This window comes from Mastacembelus armatus, chromosome 21, assembly GCF_900324485.2.
Source record: "Mastacembelus armatus chromosome 21, fMasArm1.2, whole genome shotgun sequence".
NCBI lineage: Eukaryota > Metazoa > Chordata > Actinopteri > Synbranchiformes > Mastacembelidae > Mastacembelus > Mastacembelus armatus.
In genome coordinates this window covers 19,167,687-19,188,072 of record NC_046653.1, presented here as the reverse complement: position 1 = coordinate 19,188,072, position 20,386 = coordinate 19,167,687, and the positions used below count along the sequence as shown (strand labels likewise).

At 38.6% G+C, this 20,386-nt stretch overlaps 2 protein-coding genes across 5 annotated transcripts in view; one reads left to right on the top strand and one right to left on the bottom strand.

The window, feature by feature from the left end:
* Positions 1-1,431, bottom strand: part of itgbl1 (integrin, beta-like 1) — a 35,961-nt gene extending 34,530 nt beyond the window's left edge. Inside the window, exon 1 of one of the 2 annotated variants that reach the window (XR_003294985.2) lies at positions 1,164-1,431. Coding sequence is in view for 1 of the 2 variants with exons in the window: in XM_026296261.2 (XP_026152046.1) it covers positions 1,164-1,255 (92 nt within the window). In the remaining variant the exon portion in view is untranslated. The remainder of the gene's footprint in view (positions 1-1,163) is intronic. The other variant, XM_026296261.2, reaches the window with a different exon arrangement.
* A 1,306-nt stretch (positions 1,432-2,737) lies between these two features.
* Positions 2,738-20,386, top strand: part of nalcn (sodium leak channel, non-selective) — a 52,562-nt gene continuing 34,913 nt past the window's right edge. Inside the window, exons 1-12 of one of the 3 annotated variants that reach the window (XM_026295485.1) lie at positions 2,738-2,815; positions 5,495-5,562; positions 5,759-5,820; positions 6,494-6,634; positions 6,853-7,035; positions 8,538-8,621; positions 8,769-8,908; positions 9,008-9,136; positions 10,714-10,865; positions 12,332-12,474; positions 12,720-12,824; positions 15,250-15,336. In XM_026295485.1, the coding sequence (XP_026151270.1) occupies positions 5,779-5,820; positions 6,494-6,634; positions 6,853-7,035; positions 8,538-8,621; positions 8,769-8,908; positions 9,008-9,136; positions 10,714-10,865; positions 12,332-12,474; positions 12,720-12,824; positions 15,250-15,336 (1,206 nt within the window). In that variant the 5' untranslated portion in view covers positions 2,738-2,815; positions 5,495-5,562; positions 5,759-5,778. Of the gene's footprint in view, positions 2,816-5,452; positions 5,563-5,758; positions 5,821-6,493; positions 6,635-6,852; positions 7,036-8,537; positions 8,622-8,768; positions 8,909-9,007; positions 9,137-10,713; positions 10,866-12,331; positions 12,475-12,719; positions 12,825-15,249; positions 15,337-20,386 lie in introns of all 3 variants that reach the window. The other 2 variants (XM_026295484.1, XM_026295483.1) reach the window with 2 other exon arrangements.

The window sequence follows — 20,386 nt, the reverse complement described above, 5'->3', positions numbered from 1 at the left end:
TCAAGTCTTCAGAGACCATAAGTTGGTCTGCACAGTATGTCTGATGTTCTACTGTCTAACTAGACTTTGCAGTGACTGCAGTGCCTATTGCATTTAACTTGTGATATAATGGCGGCCTGTCCAGGATGTACCCCGCCTGTTACCTGAGTTAGCCTCCAACAACCCACAACAGGACAAGCGATAGGCTTTAGAGGATGGATGGAGACTATATTATAGATGATGTAAAGGCCGGTTTACTGTTTTGTGGTTGGATTAGTAACATTTCAGTATCTGTAAAAAAACTAAAATTGGCATAACCTTCATTAGTAACTGCTTCACAAATATGTTTTTTTTTTTCATAAAAACAAGAAATGTAAAATGGTAGTGGTTATTTGGATATGTCATGAAGAATGTATGGGACTTCCACTTCTGCCCAATAAACTGTGCACTGTACAATTGGACATACACAAAATAACTACTACACAGGCACGGTGCACCTGCTTAGAGTAGACACCCCCTCTGCAGCTGAGTTAATTTTAATGGCATCATTTCCAGTTCTGCTGACTGAAGCTCCACTTTAAAAGTCCAAAGTAGGCAAGCTTTAAACTTTCACATTCATATTTTAGTCATGTGACTGACTGACATTCTTTCCATGTTCACTTTTGATTCAAATAATTTTATGATATTACGGGCTTATGCTAAACATTCCTGATTTTCTAAAGAGTAAAAATAATAAATTGACGTTTCCCCCTCTTTTTAGCTTTTGAAATAGATAATGTTCACTGCAGCCAAAATGTCAAGCGTCTTTTGCACCAGCTCACGAAAGCTGTCACAACATTGCTGAAGGACTGCATGTCAAGCTGACGTGTCCAGAAGAAAATAAACTGGAGTCTTTAAGTTTTAAAAAGTGTTATGCAACTTTAAATAGGCTAGCAGAAAAAAAAGAAACAAAGAATGCTGCAGCTTGGCGTGCAGCATCATGACATTTGGCAAGTAAAACAGCATAAAGAATCTGCCCAAAAAACTGCAAGTGCAAACTAGATATATAGGCATTCATAAACTTTTCCATGTTGTGCTTTCCAAATGCTGTCTTTGTCAGCAAAACTCTGTACCTCCCTCTTCCTTCTTGCACTCCAGACTACCCCAAAATACACGAGAAAATACAAAGCTGTGTGTAAACTCACCTTACCGACTGTAACAAAGTGTCATCCACAGTAGAGAGCAGAATCAGAAACAACGGCACTAACATGGACTGTACCAAAGTCTCGGTGTGCATGTTTAAATCCCACAGAAACCTGAAGTAAAGTAGCTTGAAGGAATTTCTTCTCTCCTTAAGCAGACAGGACAGGAAAAGAGAGTGAGGGAAAAGAAAAGGAGAAAAGGAGAGACAGAGCAGCAGGCTGGCCTGAACTGGCTCAGTCCCTTCAGAGGCCAACAGCTCTCTCCATACAAGTGCCTTTGATTAGTCTTGACTCTTAGACACAGTCCTGGGCATGAGCTGGAATAAGGAAAACTGCCAAAATGAAAAGTTAGGTCACCAAAGTGAGATGTAATTAGAAGCAGACTGTTTTTTTGTTTCACTTTTTCCTCCTTCCTTTTCCAGATGATCTCTCTGTCGTACTGTATTTTAGTTTCATATTTTTATTTCACTGCTATTAATAATGAATAAAACAGCTCCATGCCTCCCTCCCTCCCCAGCCCACTGTGCCCCATTTTCCTCAGAAGACATCTTGACATGCCACAATAGGAAATGTACAAGTGTAAATAAAGTGTAAACCCCATTTAGATTACCTTTATGTTCAAACAATGGGCACTTAAATGGGCTAAAAACTATATTGCAGGAATAATGGTAAACATTTTCAACAATATATCATTTATATTACTCGCATGCCCTCTGCAACCCCCAGCTTGTGTCCCTGTGATAAGATGTAATGTTCAGTTATGTGTTGGTTAATTACTTCTCTTGGCTAAATCACTTCTGGTGTTCACATGAGTGAGAGCTCAAGCCGCAGAGCCCTTTTTGCAAAATAGCATTGTGTCAACATTTTATATATTGTCAGTGTGTCCCTAATGGAGTATTCAAATTGAGTTTAGTGTCATTTTGGAAAAATTAACGATGTATTGGAAATGCTGAGTAACAGTTCACTGGCTGGGTCACAGGTTTAATGGAAAAGCTGGAAAGCTGACATATTAGGATGTCCACATCTTTAGTGAAGATTTTCTAGGTATCACCTCAGCTGTGATTTAATTTAGTACAGAATTTTCACCTGTAATACCCGTGTCTATTGGTATGGTCATGGTGCAATATTAAAGGACAAAAATGTATATTTAAATGGAAAAGTGATATGTAACATTACCTTCACACTTCACAGCTGGTTTGATTTGATGTATTGATTTATTTTTAAAAGGAATGAAGCTACAGTGTATTTTGTTCATCCTGTGTGTTAATCTCCTATTGCACTTAAAAAAATCAAATGTAGTTGATTGTTTGCAGACAACTAGGCTGTCTGCACATAGGCCTATGCTGTACTTTGGTATTAGGCTATTTAAACTGTTCAAATCAATAATTTATAGAGAATCATTTTTAGGTTATCATTAAGATTGCAGTCTGACAAAGCTGATCAATGGATTAGTCAGAGGACTGTGATGTAGGGACGAGAGGATCTTGACCTGTTGCCATGGAGACGGCTGCGCGCCTCCGCTGCATACTCTGGTGCAGTTGATGTGATTGCAACCTGCGCGCTCCCGCACTCTCCCACACGATCCCAACACACCCGGAAAACAGCTGATGTCATGGACAGGACGACACACGGCAGATAAGGGAAATCCTTCTTTCGTAAGTGATACAATATCTGTTGTTTTAAAAACCTGCCGCTGCACTCGGCGTGTGTGTACGTGGACATCCAGCTGTTGTGATTTAAGGATGCGGCGGACGCTTGCTGCTGCGGCGCTAGTTAGCTTGATGGTTCGCCAGGAAGTGGGATAATTCTCATCCTTGGGAGTAGGCCTTAATGAAATATGGTCGTGGATTTGCGACACTAACACGTGGTCAGGTTGTCACATATCGTGTTTCTCGTTTAGGTTCAATGCTTGCCCACAGTTTTTTGTATAAGCACTGTGTTTAGCTTGTTTTTGTCCAACATAGCACTTTAGCTCTCATCCGTTTCCATAGTAACCCTGGCTCCGTCCGTGTCATTCATTCAGGTTTCAGTCTCAGTAAGACTGTGCAGGTCCTGACTGACATCCGGTTGATGGGTGCAGTAAGTAACCACTGTAGCAGTGAGCAAAAGAAGTGCACAGTTATATTTTGGGCCACAGTAGGTCAGCCACAGTTTGGGCCTTCACATCTCTGTAGCGCTTCAGGCATTGTTTTCAACACAAGACTGATTAGAAGTTTCCTATTTTCAGTATCATCACGTTTTCAATCTGAAAGTCTTTCATCACTACCAGTGACAACGTTATGAAATGCTGCAAGCAGTATCCCATCAATAGCCCCTCATAATAATGAATAGACTAAATAATTTAATAATAATAATTTACTAAATACTTAAGAAATATTAACACACTGTGTATTTGTATATTGTGAGGACAAGTTAGAATGTTTGCCTTTCAAATTCTTCCAGTCAGTATTTTTATATTAACAATGAGTCACATTCCTACTACAGGAGGGTTTTCTTCACTGTGGATTAGTTGTGTCAAATCATGTCCTGAACATACTGACTTGGATAGCTGTGTGAAAGTAACACAAATCTCTGCGTTACTCCCAGCTCTGTGTAGCGTTTTAGCAACTTTGGAGTGCACTGTTTTGGTTTTACCATACCCATAACTGTACCGTTCTTTGTTCATTCTCTGCTTCCCTCAAGGTCATTTTCAGATGCAGCAGGCAGATGCTTTCAGTGGAAAACATCTGATAAACCAATGGCATTTGCCCAATAGCAAATGTTCTAAACCGCATTGACATATCACTGTATGAAGTTTATATATGGTGAATTTGTCTGCAAACAGTTAAATATATACAAATCAGGCATGAAACAAGTCATGTATCCGGCCACCACAAATAAAAACTCACTGTTCTAAATATCTCTCATCCTAAATATGGCTTTAACTGTTAAATGTTCCGCTGTGTTTACCCAGTTGGTTGCTGGTGAACTTTGTCTTCTACTTAGTGCTAGAAATGTGTTTTTGTCTGAGAAATTCTCCCTGCTGCTGCTGCTGCTGCATTTGTGGATCATGAAGCCAAAGCAGTAAACAAAATAAACCATAAAGCTACACAGAGCTGCTGGTGTTGGATGATAACTCTTGATGGGCAAACATATTAATTAATGCAAATTTAAATTAAATCAGACGTGTGGGTTGATGTTTATGTGGCTGCTTTATACATCCAGTGCATATTGACTTTGGAAATGTCTTGAAACACTCAGTGTACCTATTTGAGTAAGTTAGTATGAATACCTTAATCTCACTCTAGGACATGGTGGAGAACAACTGTAGAAATGTGCTGCTCTTATCTCCCAGACTTAGTCTTTTCTGTTATAATCTTCAAGAATAAAACTTAAGCAAAGAAAGTTTGCAGCCTCGAACAAATACTCACAGTTACAATTAATCTGATCGCATCCTGCCTGTGAGGAACGTGTCCTTTCTCCAAATGGGAAAGTAATTGCAGTCTTTGCCACCTATACTCCCACATAATAGCATTTAGACCCTGTAATTTTGTTTTCACTCTTCTTCATGTCTACATCTATGTTAAGTGTAGCAATTACACTGGGAAATTGCTTCTAACTACATGGGGTTTATAGAATGGACAGTTTCTTTTCTTGTTAAGAGCATAAATGGAAGCAGGGGTGATACTGTTACATTGTTTTATATGGATTCCCATCCTAACTAAGTTGTTTTGTTCTCATGCTTAGATGTTGGTCTCATTTTAAGATTCTGCCCCATTCATGTGCCTTGAAGTATGTCACTAAATTTCATATTGAATGTATTCAAGTCATTGATTCTGATTAGCAAAATGATCAAATTACAAACAAGTTATTATGTACCCATCTAGCACTGCACATAATTTTAGAGGTATCTGTTTTTGAGTTTTCTGCCTCTATCGCAGTAAAGTGAAGATGAATGGAATTTATCTGGTGCTCACAGCTGGATCCTTCTTGCAAGTCGTGTGACGTGGCTATTGACCAGGCACAGGCTCCATGATAAAGCTGGAACAGATATATTCTGCAGCCCTAATTTGATGGTTGTCAGGATTCTCAAGTACAGATATCTCAAAACCTGCACAGATATATAACGTGAACTATTTGCATGGCATCACACCACTGAAGGCAAGAGAGAAAATGTCTTTTTATGTAAGTTGGTTGGACCAAATGAATTGCATACATGTGCTAAGACTGCAGCTGCCAGCACTTGTGAATATGCTCTCTCACTCCTCTTTACTGCTCTTATGACTGCTACTATTCATGGACTGCTGCTGCAGGACCTCCAAGCCTTTAGGACATTCTCCTTTTTACATCTCTAGTCTCTCTGTGGTTGGTCTCTCCACCCCTCTGTGACCTGGGGATGAACGCACCAATGAGGAGCCTCACAGTGAGTTCCCTGGTCCTCCTCCACCCCATCTTCTTCCACAACACCTCAGTCACTCACTCACAGAGTGTGTTGCATATATGCCTTGATGTCAGACGTGGTGGGCATTCCTGTCTCTATGAGCGTACTGTAGATGTGGGTAGTGTACTGTACACCATATAAGCCATAATGTTGACTAACTGTTGTGTGTTATTTACAGGGTATGCCTGATCGCATGTTATGTGCAGTGCTGGAGCAATTTCAGCTTTACTTTTCCCTTTGGTATGTGCGCTTTGTCTCCATTCAGAGTGTCATTTCTTCTTGTGTTCTTATGTTGAAACTGCCTGTAAGTTTTTTTTTTTTCTTGCATACACATGCACACAAACATACTGTACACACATACAGGGACATGCACCAACTGACTCCTGCTCATACTGTACATTAGCTTGTACAGTTTAATCTTGGTCTTCAAAATGATGAAGATCATGTCTGATCTTTTCAAATGGTAAGTTACTAGAGCTGTTCCAATGTGAATACACATGTCCTGTGTTCCATGTGTGCTACGTTTTGTATCACGGTGGCCATTCAACAATGCAACACATGTTTAATTTGAAAGTACACACCTCTGTTCTGGCAATTCAAGTCAGGGTAGCTTACTTTGTAGAATACGCAGAACCACAGTATCCTAAAACTTAATGCTACAAATAATTACATCCAGAAGACATAATTGAGACTCTGCTTACTTAATTATCATTTTATTGAGAAGTGCACTGATGTTTTTAAAGCTAGTTAATGGCATGCAATAAGTATACATTAAATCATTTATACAGTTTATAAACCAGATGGCTGGACAAAATTGGTATTGCCACTGCCCAGACTTGGATGCAGCCAGAGTGTTCCCCGCTTCCTCATTTAGTTTTGGTCACTGTGTGGTTGGCCTCCCTCTGTCTGTCAGATCCACTCTCTGTATAGCACGGCAAGCCCCAGCATGCTGAAGAGGAAGCAGAGCTCACGGGTCGAGGCCCAGCCCATGACTGACTTTGGGCCGGATGAGACCCTTGCAGACAGTGCTGACATCTTCTGGATCAACAAACCAGTGAGTCTACTTGTACAATGTATGAGTTACTGTAACTTACGACTATAAAGTCTTGTGCTGTTATCTCTGTTCCATTCAGCCTAGACTGTTCAGTTGTTTTTGGTCACACTTGCTTATGTGTTTTCCTTGCAAATGAGTTTTAAAGATAAAATTATAATACTGGCTGGATAATGAAGAATATAACAAAATATTATATCACTTTTCCATTCTTCTTACAGTGGGTGCACTCCCTGCTGCGGGCCTGTGCCATCATCAGTGTCATCTCTGTGTGTATGAACACTCCTAAGACATTCGAGCACTACCCTCCTCTGCAGTATGTGACGTTCACGCTGGACACACTGCTCATGTTCCTCTACACTGCTGAGATGATTGCCAAGATGCACATCAGAGGAATCATCAAGGTACCTATTCACAGATTCTTGAAGGATTTTTGACTTGTGGTTTTTTGTCGTTGCATGAAGCATTTTGGAACAGTTAAGCCTACCTTTATAATGCCATCATGGGATGGGACACTCACACCAAAGTCAAGCTTATGTGCATATCGGTAGAAGGCAATGGAGGTAAATACCCTCCATTACTGATGTAGGAAAACTACATAGGTACATCGAACAGGCCATTTTCTGTTTTAACATAAACTTACTGTACTGTTGCAAGTTTCTGCAAAATATAGTAAATTGATAAAGTAAAGCCATAACAACTACTGAAATATAGAGACCTTTTTGACCACATGTTGGTCTATAATCTAAGTTCTAAGTAATTTTCGAAGGTGAGACACATTTAGACATATGTTAAATTTAGCTTTTGATGTTGTATTGAGCTTTAATTTTGGACAAATCAACACAATTCAAATCTGCGGTAGATAATGTTCTATAGAAGCATTCAGAACAGAAAGCTGGCAGATGAAAGGCCCATAATTACTGCCATACAAACTGTGGACAGCTTAATTTGCAAGAGTAAAAAACAGGGAGGTAATGGAGGACACAGAATTAAAACCAGAACATTTAATCTTCTTTCACTTAATGTTTCTTTTAGTTCGTGAAGACAGATAAACCCCTTTTTTGTACAATGTGAAGGTATTTATCTGTAGATTGTCCATGTATGTCAGGTACAACTCAGCTTCTCTAAATTATGCATGTATGACACGTTTACATTTCTAGGTTTCTAAGTTTTAACGTGTGTTTGAATGGGTCAGGGCAGATGTATTCATCGTGTCTATAATTGTGTGATTGACACTTGGAAGTTGTATTTTGTAGCTAGTTGTTTAAACTGCCTGCACAAAACAAATGATCCCCATAGTGTGGTAAAGTAATTGCATGCTTTTGTTCTTGTCAGTGTGTAATCAAACATGGTCCTTATCTGTAGAGTGTTTCAGAACACACCCTCCTATTTGCAGCCTTTCTTCCTGTTGAAGACTGACCCCCTAAGAGCTTCTTAGAGACTCTCTTTCTGTGTAAGTGGTAATTAAGTATGCCCGTTTTTGCCGGCCTCATGGCATTTCACTTTGTTCACATTTCAGGGGCTTAATCATATTTGTCTTATTATGTTGAAAACAGGGCTGTTTGAATGTCAAAAGGGCACAGTAAATTCGAATTCTGTTGTTTTTCATTACTTTTCCACACAAAGGCTTTCAATCACAATAAAAGCTTTCTCTGTCAGAAGGTGATGGTTGGCACTTAATATGGGTAATTTTCAGAACCATAAGTAGTAGCTTGATTAAAACATCAGCAAAACATTACAAGACTAAATCAGCTTTTCTTAAATGATATGGCCTGGGATTATGATAATATTCATATCCTGTTGTTTATTTATCCATTCAGGTTCATATTACCTGCTCTTCAAAGTTTTTTTTGCCATTTTTTTCTCTCACTGTTGGTATCTTCTTCTTTTCTTTTTCTCTCCACAGGGGGATAACTCCTATGTAAAAGATCGCTGGTGTATGTTTGATGGATTCATGGTGTTTTTCATCTGGGTGTCCCTGGTGCTGCAGGTATATTGCAACATTTACTTTTACTGTTATGTATTCGTTGGAATTTTATTATTTTCTTTCCTGCAAGTGCTTTGACAGTTTGACATAAGATAATTTTTTGTAGTAGCTGGTTTTCAGATCTTAACAAGATATTTCTCTTTGATTTAGGTGTTTGAAATAGCAGAGCTTGTGGATCAGATGTCTCCATGGGGAATGTTGAGGATCCCCCGAGCACTCATTATGATCCGTGCCTTCAGGATCTACTTCCGTTTTGAGCTCCCTCGCTCCCGCATCACCAATATTTTGAAGTAAAATGCTCATACGACCACTTCTCTTAAATGTGATCTCTACAATTAATGAACAGTTAAAAAAAATATGACACTTGTATGCCTTTCTTCACTATTCAGGCGATCAGGGGAACAGATCTGGAGTGTCTCTATCTTCCTGCTGTTTTTTCTTCTGCTTTATGGAATTCTGGGTGTTCAAATGTTTGGAACATTCAACCATCACTGTGTTACTAACGATACAGAGGAAGGGTAAGACCAAATCATAATAAGTTTAAAGAAGAGTAACTTTGGTTATTTTACAATTTGTGGTTTATTTTCATGAATTGTTATTGCAGCTGATAGTCAGTATCCCATTTGAACAATTAGGTCTTTTACCCTATTGCTATGTGACTTTTGTTAATCTAGCCTATACTTTCAGTCAGCAACATAAAGCCATGATCCTAAAGAGCCAAACAAATTCTACCTTTTTTCTTTAATTTGCTTTAAAAGCTTCTAATTAATGTGTAAAGAAAAGTCAGTGGCTTCCAGAACTTCCAGAGATTGGTATTGGGAATGTGTTATAGTATGTGCACATATTGATGCAGAAGTAAAGTATGCATTTAAACAATTTTTGGTTGTTTTTGAATTTAACCGTTCAACTGAGGATGATGATAATATGATTACTCACAAGAGAAAAATGATGGGGGAAGCTAGCATCATGGTTAAAGACCCAGGCTGCATGGAGTAATTACAATAATTAAATTTCCCTTTATTCTTCAGCGCTTGTGTGAAGCTCATTTCTGCTCAGTGGCTACCCATCCATTTCTCCTTACTGATGTTTCACTGAGCACCCAAGGGACTCAGCATATATTGACCATTAGTAGCAGGAAGGATAGCCCAGGACATTCCTATGTTTATTATTCATAACTGTGACATTCCACTGTAAAAACAATTCTGAAGTGTTTTGGCAGGTGAACATCTAATTTATTTACTGCTGTGCTACTTATGCTAAATACTGTACATACACACACATATTTATGGCTCTAATGGCATATTTTAGAAGTATGTCACACAAGGACCTGTGTGTCTAATCTCTATCTGCCTATGCCCTTGGCACAAAGTCAAAAGCTCCTTAGCTTGTAATGGACATAAAATAGCAAAGCAGACATTTCCTGGAATGGATATTAGATGAAAATGCTTTTGGATTTTTGAACAAAATAAGGTTTTCTCTTCTGGATCTCAGACTGCAGTGAGCTGAAGATGGATGCCATTCATGTCTTTTAGATTTCTTTAAAGCTACATTGTGATGTTGGATTGAGAGTTCCTCTACATTTAAAGTCTTGTTACAAATAAGATGTTATGAAAACTGTGGCATAGGTATATGATTCAAACAGCTGAATTTATATTTGGATATTGTTAAAATTATTAAATATTTATTTCGATTTTTTAATTTTGCTAAATCTCCACTTTGTCATCAAAAAAGTGATTTCTTGTTTTAGTATTATTGAGTCCAGTGTATTGTAGTTAGGTTTATTAGGATTCAGCACTGTGCCTCTGACTGCCCCTTGTGATAGTGCAATAAAATATCCATTCTGATCCTGTATCTCTTAATTAACAGTTGGGATGAAAGTCTGGGCAGGCAGTTCAAAGGAATTAATTTTCATTAGAGAAATCAAGTAGCTCCTGGAGTAACACCTGTGACTAAAAGACAGGATGACAGGGAAGAGAGAGGCAGGGCAAACATTACATTGTGATTGATGTCTTATTTTTTCATTCAAATATTTATTCAATTTTCCACCCATTGTAAATATGTTATTTTGTGAATATGTTTTTTATTGTTTTATTAGTAATGTTACATGGAACAGCTTGGCTATCCCTGACACCCATTGTTCCCCTGATGGAGAAGGCTACCAGTGTCCTCATGGCTTCAAATGTGTGGACCTGGAAGACCTGGGCCTTAGCCGACAAGAGCTTGGTTATAGTGGATTCAATGAACTAGGTATAAATTATTCATACACAGTCAGTAATGCATTCAGATGCAAAGATAAGCATTCACAAGCATGCATTACATATGCATTTATGTTTTTTTTATACAATTCTATAGTTTACATTTCATGCAGAGGCCATAAAAATATTGCTAAAACAAAGTCAGGAGTTCAGGTTGAGTAAAAATAATAGTTGCTGCTTGTTTTTTTTTTTCTGTCAAATGTTAGTATAGTATATTCTGATAAGAATTAAAGCAGTGTATGTACATTTGGTATAAAGCTGTGCCATTCTGCAGCATCATGCATTCTTATCATCTGAATGTGTTCAAATCCCATGCCCCTGCATAGTGCAGTATAGCTAATTCTTAGATACCCATGAAGGAGACTGGGAACTTCACAATAAATAGTACTTTCAGCTTAATATTATATTCTAGAATATAATAGTTTCAGTGCAATATACAGCTTGAAAGTATGGTTTACATGATCTACCAGCAGATTTTGAATATATTCCTGCAGCTACTAATGTGATATACATTGTATTTTGCATTGTATGGATGTGATTTTATTATGACGATTTATTATAGGAACAGATCTCTTGTCCAGAAAGACTTTATTGAGGGTTCAGATTTATTCTTTATGATTACATCTATACAGAAGGAATAAACTGTTTACAACAATACAATGACTAGGGTATGTCACTAACTACTACTAGTCTCCAAACCCACAGGTTCACACTAAGAACTATTAACATGATAAACTTGCATCGCTGACATGATATGCTTTATAGGTTAACTGGGAGATTTGGGCTGCTCTTACTGATCTGCAAGCTGTCTATCTATTACACTTGACAGATGCTGTCAGCTGCTGGGTACTGTGCCTTAAAATTAAGTGATGTCATCATGGGGGTTTGTTTCTGTAGACAAACACCCAAAAATTTGTTGGTCTTTTTTCGAATGGCAAAGGATGCAGTTCATTCTGATTCCTTCGAAACATTAAATTAATAAGGAATGACATTAAGTTGCCAGGGAAACCATCTTTAGCCAAGTGTTAAAAGAACAGACAGTTCATTTGGAGAGAGCATGTTAACCAGAAAACAGCCAAGAGTTTCATTTTGTAGTTTGGCCAAGTGAAATAATTTATGTTTATTAGTTTCATCTGACCATATTTGTCAGTGACAGTGACACAGACATGCATTAAAGATCAGTTCATCAGATTAATGAGTCTGCCAGACAGTCAGAGTTCCAAGTCTCTGTATTTTACATCATGTAAACTGTCAGATTGTATATTCATTATGGATGAAAAGAGAAAGTCAAGGTATTGCCTTCTTGAAAGGCCTAGTCTTAGGGGAGCTGTGATAATTGGTGTGAGGCTTTCAAACGTTACTGTGTTAACCAAGAGACTGATACTGACACTTGTTTCAATAACAATCCCTCCTTTTCATCTGTGCATCTCTCTGATTCTTGTGTCTCTTGTTGTTTAGGTACAAGTATCTTTACTGTGTATGAGGCTGCATCACAGGAAGGCTGGGTGTTCCTCATGTACAGAGCCATTGACAGTTTCCCCCGCTGGCGCTCCTACTTCTACTTTATAACTCTCATTTTCTTCTTGGCATGGCTTGTCAAGGTTAGTGTCTGTCTGTCTCTGCTGCACTTCTCATAATACTTGCAGCTCTCATGGCACATGTCTTATACCTAATCTTTCGCATACATGTATAATGATTTCCCCTTGTTAGTAGAATGTTCTCCGCCTAATGAGAGAATGAATGTAATGTCACAGATAGTGAATGGATGTCAAGAGATAGTGCCTGCACTTGGCCATTTATTTTTAATTGTCACAACTTTTCTTCTCTCTCTCTTTGTCTTTTACAGAATGTGTTCATTGCTGTTATCATCGAGACGTTTGCTGAGATCAGAGTGCAGTTTCAACAGATGTGGGGGTCAAGGAGCAGTACCACCTCTACTGCTACAACACAGGTATAACTTATTATGCTCAGTGACACACAAGCTGACAGATTATCGTCAAAATATATCACACAATATCACATTATTAGTATTTTTTTGATACTTTTATTTAATAAGATTAGGCAGATTCATTTGGCCAAGTTAGAAAACGGGACTTGGGTAACCGGCATAGACTTGGGATGTGAAATTTCACCTCTCTGAGGGTAGAGGACTCACATGTATTCTCAGTGTCTGCCCAAGCGTTTTTTAAATTTTTCTAGGTGTATAAAGGCAACTACAGAGCTGTGAACAGGCCAGTTATTGGAAAGCAAAAATGCTTTTGCCAGTCAGCCAATACAAGCATGACTGCAGTACTCTGCCTGAACTAATGCAATGCTTCATTTCAGCTGGCTTTATCAGACCAGTTACACCAGTGTGCTCTGGGCTGGTTCTTAGATGGATTTGGAGCAGCTGGGATGAGAGTCTGCCCTTCCAATTCAGAGGCTATGGTATTCTGCCTGTAAATGTTGGATTGCTGTCCTTTGGGTGGGAACAACTTAGTGATTCAGGTGAAGGAGTTAATGTATTAGAGTTTTGTTCACAGGTAAGGCTGAGACTGACAGGCATTTGACCGTATCGTCTGCGGCACCAGACTGGGGGTGCAGGGTGGAAGGCTTGACGTTCTTGACTTACCAGTTTCAGTCACTCTTTAAAGACCTCGAGCTCTGGGTAGTGTCTCAGTGTACTGTATGTGATTGAAGATAGATGGATTTGAACCACCATTCAAGCCAGATATCACAGATTCTTTAACACTGAATTACTGTATTTTCAGATTTGATATTTTCAGCTGTTAAACAAATGATGTTTTAGTTATGAGGAAGGTTGTCTTCCACACTTAACAGTAGAATATTCTGGGCTGACAAAAGAGGGTTGGGGAAGTTAGTTTGAAGCAGAGAGGGGAGAGGGACAGAAAGTATTTTGAAAAATACATGATTTATGACTATCATGTATTCAGCTAGTACTTCAGCTACTACAAGCTGAAGTAGGACGATAAGGAAGACATTTTTTGTTTCAGCACTGAATGTCCTTAGAATTCACAGAAGATATCGTAACGTCATATAAGGTATATTGTAACTAGCTAATCCAAACACTAATAAGTACAACAAAGTTGTAGATTTGGACTGAATTTAATGATGAATCAGAATTTCCTTTTAAATGTGTGACATTTTTAATGGAGCTGTTCTGACAAGCACCAAATAGTTTTTAGTATTTTTATGTTCTTACTAAAATGATACATCTTAGAAAGTCATTAAATTAATACCTCTGTTCAGTCACGATGGAAAAGAGGCTGTTGCCACTTGCATGCATCTGTTGCTATGACCTTGAAAACAATTAGCCTTTCTTTCCATTATTAAAATGAACTGTAATCACATCTTCATGCCCCAATCTTTATCTTAGGGTGGGAAAACTAATTAGCTGTGGTGTAACACTTAACTGTCAGTCACTGAGGCTGAAACAATACGCTCCCTTCTCCTTATGTTCCCTAGAGAGGAAGATTGGTGTGGGGTGGCTCTGGGAGACACAACCAGTGCCGCAGTCCCCGTTCCTTGACTTAGCTTTGCTGCCTCTTGATAATTTTTTTTTCTTTTAATAGAGATTAGGTTGTAAAGCCTGACTGTTGATAAACTGACAATGAAAAAAATCCACTTTTGTTTCACAGGGTCATGCTTTAATTCCTGTATTTTGATGGGTGGAATTGTAAATAAGGGTTGAATTTGAAGCAAAATTACTCTGATGTGACTTAAATGAATTTACATGATGTCACTTTTTTCTGTCATGTTACGTAGGTTAATGTCAGTTTTTGGCACTTTTAAATTAATATTTTTTTGGCCATCCTAGAGGCATGTTAGTCAATATTTTGTACATGGTACTAGGAGGATTGACAATTTTTTTTTATGACTGAGCCAGATGAAGAATCATAATGACTTGAATGAGATGCTGAATGGTTGTTAATGACGACGTAAAAACTAATAACATCATCAGCCTCAGCAATACTTTGTGTTTATGCCAATTGCAAATTGGCTTCTAACTTCATGTTAATTCTTCTGTCAAGTTAATTCTTAGTACAATGTGGGGTAAATGACTTTCATTCATTATTTAGAAGAATGATTGATATTTATGAGTGCAACAGCTGTCTAGTGAGTTTGAAAGTCTCTGCTGTGATATTGGTTGGTTTTTATTTTCTATTGTTAGGTTCTTAGGCCTGCATACTGTAATTATGTAGTAGCTATCTTGCTCTTGTTTGCGTACGAATCTGTTTGTATGATGCCTTCAGCTTTTTTGTGGCCACAGATGTTTTATGAAGTTGTAGCCAAAGGCTAGGTGTGTGTTTGAGTTTTTTTTCTTGTTTTGTTGTTTTTTTTTGTTCTGCCCCTGATGTGCTGTCCTTGTGTCACAGATGTTCCATGAAGACGCCGCTGGGGGATGGCAGCTTGTAGCTGTGGACGTCAACAAACCACATGGCCGAGCGCCTGCCTGCCTCCAGGTAAACATGCCACATAATTAATATGCTGCTGATGGTGTACAGTGTTTCCCTCTCTTTCACACAGTCAAGCATAGTTGTTGAAATCTATTGAGTTTATGTTAAAGGTGAGACCTGAATACACAGTTACCTGAAGTGTAAAAGCTGAGCTGTTTATGCACTTATGTGTGACTTCTTTCAGTTTTAATTATGTCACTTCTGATGGGGAAATGCTGATGATAGAGAATCACTAAGCCTTATCCTTTTAACAAGTTCCACAGAAGCATGCAATATCATCTCATTGTTTTAACATTTGTCTGCGTCTTCAACTATAGTGTCAGATGACTAAATGATGGGGTTTTAAATGAGGGGACGCTTATGTTTGATGTGTAGAGGTGCACTAATGATGTTGCTCAAGTGATAGATTAGCTTTAAATGACGTCTATATGATGCACAGCGCTGCTGCTTTCTTGGTTTGTGTGATCCAAATGGTTGTGCTTTAAAGATAAGCTTAAAGCAGCAGGCATGGCTTATAGCTGGCCCACCATTGATAGCAGTTGGTGCAAAAGGCTAGGTCCTTGCTGTGAGAGACTGCCAGTAGAGTCTGCCACGATGAGAGAGAGGATAGGAGTCAACAAATTCTCAGGGAGTAAATACTATTCTAGAGTTAAGCTTGAAGGAGGCGCTCACCCAAACACACAAAGGAAGAGAGCAGAAGTAAAAACAGAAATGGGGTAGGGAAGAAAGGAAGACGAGAGAAAAGAGAGAACGTGAAATATGCAGTATTCCCATTAAAGCAGCATGTTCTCCAGAGCCTCATCAGCAGTTCATCAAGAGTTAGACAGAGGGATAACCAGAGGGATAAACACGGCTGACTTCCTTCTGAGCCCCATGCTCCATTACATGGAACACCCAAAGACTCCTTCATCTGCCTCATCCTCTCATACCAAAATAGCTATTATTGTCTTCCTGTGCCAACTGGAAGACCATTTCTGAGAGCAGAATGAAGAATGACAGAGAGCAAGATTAGGTCATGTTGACAGTGACAATAGCACTGGTTCAAAAAACACAGCTTCCATTTCAATGAGACTGTTGTGCTGCTGATGGACTGAATTGCACAGCGTTGTACTGGGTCACACTGGAGAACAACTCACACGTCTAGTAGTCCAGAAATTGTGATACAAAGAGAGCCTAACATGAAATGCACCATGGAAAGACAAACAAAGCAATAATCATCTCATTGTTTGTTCTTTATAATAACTGGGAAGTTTATTTTCATAGTAGGGCCATTTATTGCAATGCTCTTGTAAATAAAAATCAAATACCAAATGGTGTAGAGGGGTTCAGGGAGCTGCAACTCTTTGGATTTCCCATGACGTTGATTAAACCTGCAGTCTGAGTTGTCTTGACACTCCAACAACCTTCAAATCTGGTTTGTTTCTCATAAACCCTTGTATGCACCTTTCGCTGTTTCAGAAATGACACAGTGATTTAAGTCATTACTTGGAGGGTGATGATATTTGAAATGAGTGTACAGTTATATTCATATGAATATGTCTGTTTTGCACTTTGTGTGGATTAGAGCATTGCCACTGGATGATTCTGTAGAACCATTACCTGAAGTTTAATGGCTGTTTTAATGAACTATTCCCACAATACCAGTGCATGACAACTACTGTAAGGTTAATTTACTGTCCCGTCTGAACACCCTTCCTCCTAATACTAGCCTGGATTAACACAGCCTATATTTTTCAGACACTGCAGTCCTATCTCTTTCACCACAGTGGTGTGAAGACATAATGGTCTAACAGTGATCAAAGGTTTCACAAGCCAAAGATCTATAAGAATGATTTATTTCATTTATAATACATTCTAATAATTTTATCTCGATACATTTTGCAGATTGTCAATTAAGTGATCATATACTATATATTATATACTACAGGTATTTCTTAGATTTTCATTTCAGCATGAAATAATTACAGCCTGAAGAGCTTATTTTCTTCACAGACAGCAACTTCTGTTGTTAGCTTGCATATACAGTATAAATATATAAATTACTTAATCCATTATTTAAAGCTGACCACAACAATTTAAAACTTTTAACTGCCACCTTTCAGGCTTATTTCAGACGAGCATTTGGCACTAAAATCCTAATTATTTTGTAGTGTCACCTTAAAGTAGTTTGTTGTCATTTAAATTTTGGCCTACTCCAACATTTAAAGTGTCAAGCATGAGGCAAATAATAATCAAGTAGCATAAAAGCTGAATAGCACTGAGAGTGACTTTGACATGCATCATACAGCACTTAATTTCAAAAGTCATCCGTTCTTTTCAGTTGCCAGTCACACACTGACAGCAGTTTGTGGCATGTCAAACTTCCAAACTGCTCTGGAAGTGTTTTAGTTTTATGATGGAGTTAAAACCCGAAATCCATCTGTTTAATCCAAACTATTTAGACCTCCACAGGAGTGACTACTGGGATTGGTTTCTGTTTTGACAAATGTTCAGTTGGAAAGACCATCTCTCTCTCAGATGCATAGTTTGACAAGACATTTTTCTACCAATTTTGCCTTAAAATATAATAATTTTTAAAAAAGGATTGACTTGGACACATATACATGAGCATTAGTACATGATGTTGTGAAAAGCACATTTTTTTAACTTGTTTTATTCTTTGACGTCATAATAGATGGTGCAAAACGGCTTGCAGTCTTATGTTGGCATTATTTTTGATTAAAGATGGCTATCCCTTTATTCAGATTCTTGCCACTGATCCTATGTCATTGTTCCATATTAGAAAGGAGCAGTGCTTGCTGAGTAGATATATAGGGTGAAGAAGGGCAGTGCAGATTGAACTTGCAGAGCCATCTTCCCATTCTAGGGAAGTGAAGTGTGAGTTTCTGTTCTGCTCTGCCTGGCCCCAGAGTAATTGGCCATCAAATGATTAAAATGTTTCAGGGCTGGCAGGTGGGCACTATCTACAGTCAGACGGCCTGTGTTTGTCTGCCTTTAGCTCAACGATACCTGTCGCTACTCGCTTTTTAAACCACCTGTATGTGCCCGATCAAGCCTTTGTGTGTCTCACAGTCAGCCTGTCGATCTGCCTGTTGATATCTGTCTATTTGTGCATGTGCGTGTGTGCCAATGTGGGTCTGTCTGGGTCCAGCAGGCTGCAACAGTTGGAGATAACACATAATTGATTAACCACCTGCTCTTTTTGGAGACACAGAGGAAATGGCAGCTTCCCCTCCTGAGGGGCTATAAACTAAAATAGCTCTCAAAGCAGAGAACACCTCCACTTTCATTTCCCACTCCAACAGCTGTTTTTTTTAATGTAGTGTTTTCAATTAATCTTACAGTGGTATCCTCAATATAGTCTTAACTTTGATTTTGGCAACTTCTGTCATCCTAAGCCATCATTGTTGTGGTATCTTCTCTGAATATACTTCACAGTACGTGTGGCCACTACAGTGACAACTTTGATTTTATTTTTATGAAGAATATAGAACGTGATGCTGAGTTCCTTTTCTGTTTGCAGGTGTGGAGACTTTTATGACTTATGAGCTCTAGTAGCAGTAATCCTGTATTTGTTGCCAATAGCAGGAAAATATTGCCATGGGTCACACCAGGGTTTTTTCACTGATAAGATCTAATGTCTTTTTTCACATGACACCTGCACTTTAGTCAAGCAAATAAACTAATTACACTGATTAATACTGTCCTTCGTTGTTAAGCTATATATGTGTATATATATATATATATATATATATATATATATATATATATATATATATATGTATAATGTGTATATATATATATATATATATATATGTGTACATATACATATATTTCATTTTGAGAATAATTAAAACGGTCTTAAATGACCAACAAAGAAAGGGTGGATAAACCATGGTAAATGCTAAGTAATTCTGGTCACCCAGGAGAATCAGGTGATGAATATAGCCTCTGTGGCAACAAGCTGCTAATGCTGCTCACTCCCTCTGTTTGAGCCCTATTTCCACTGAGCTAAATACATAGAGATGTATAACACAGTAGCTCATTAGGGGATACTGAGGTCTAAAGAATGGAACACCTTTTTGACCTTCTCCTTCAAAAGCCTGAGGTTACTGATTCTCTGAAATCTTCTTTTTCCTCCTACCACTGATCTTTTCCCTGTGGATCTTCCTACTGATACAACTCATATTCCATAACATGACAAATTGTCAAGGTTAAGGTCAGTTTGTCCCTGTGTGGAAAGACATGAAGGGCACAGAGAAAAGGGAAGCTGGCTCAAGAAAAGTCCATAAAGAAGTGCCAGACTGGAAATGGACGCAGAGGTGGCCAAGCACAGCAGAAATTATTAAAAGTGGGAGGGTGCAGGCAGACATCATGTTTTATTAAGACCCGTTTTTCAGCCAGAGACATGAGTCAGCCTGCTCTAGTCAAGGTCATAATAAGCAAAGAGGCTCCCACTTTCCAGATCCCCAACCCAGCAAGACTTTACACCCCCGCTTCTTCAGCCAGACACTTTAGATTACAATAACTGTGTATGGATACCAAACCATGAGCTAACTGGTTTGACAATAGAGTTCTAATTTAGGATGCCTGTCTTACATGTTTTCATTTAAAGCTGCATAACATACAGAGCGAAAAGATAGAACTATGATTATCATCATTTATTTATTCATTGTCATCAAATGTCATTGCGGAAACTGAACTGAAGAGATAAGAAAGTGAAGCAGTCTTTAATCCCACTCAGTTTCTTCTTAATCTCAGTAAACAGGAGAGAGAAAACTGTAGCAGGAGGTGCTGCCAGAACATGGCCCAGTCTCTTGGTGAGAAATCCTGTGTGAATACTGCTATATCCTGCCAGCTCTGTGCACATGTGCTACACCCGTCTCAAGTACCAGCAGAAAGAGCATTTGTCCTCCTTGGCAGTCTAAGTGAACAGATGGAGTATGAGGAAGCAGTGATTTGTCTGTCAGTTTGCCTCTCTGTCTTGGTTGTGTAACAGTCACAGCCAGGCAGTCCCAGGTATAATGCATACTTCTCTGTCCTGCAGATGATCAGT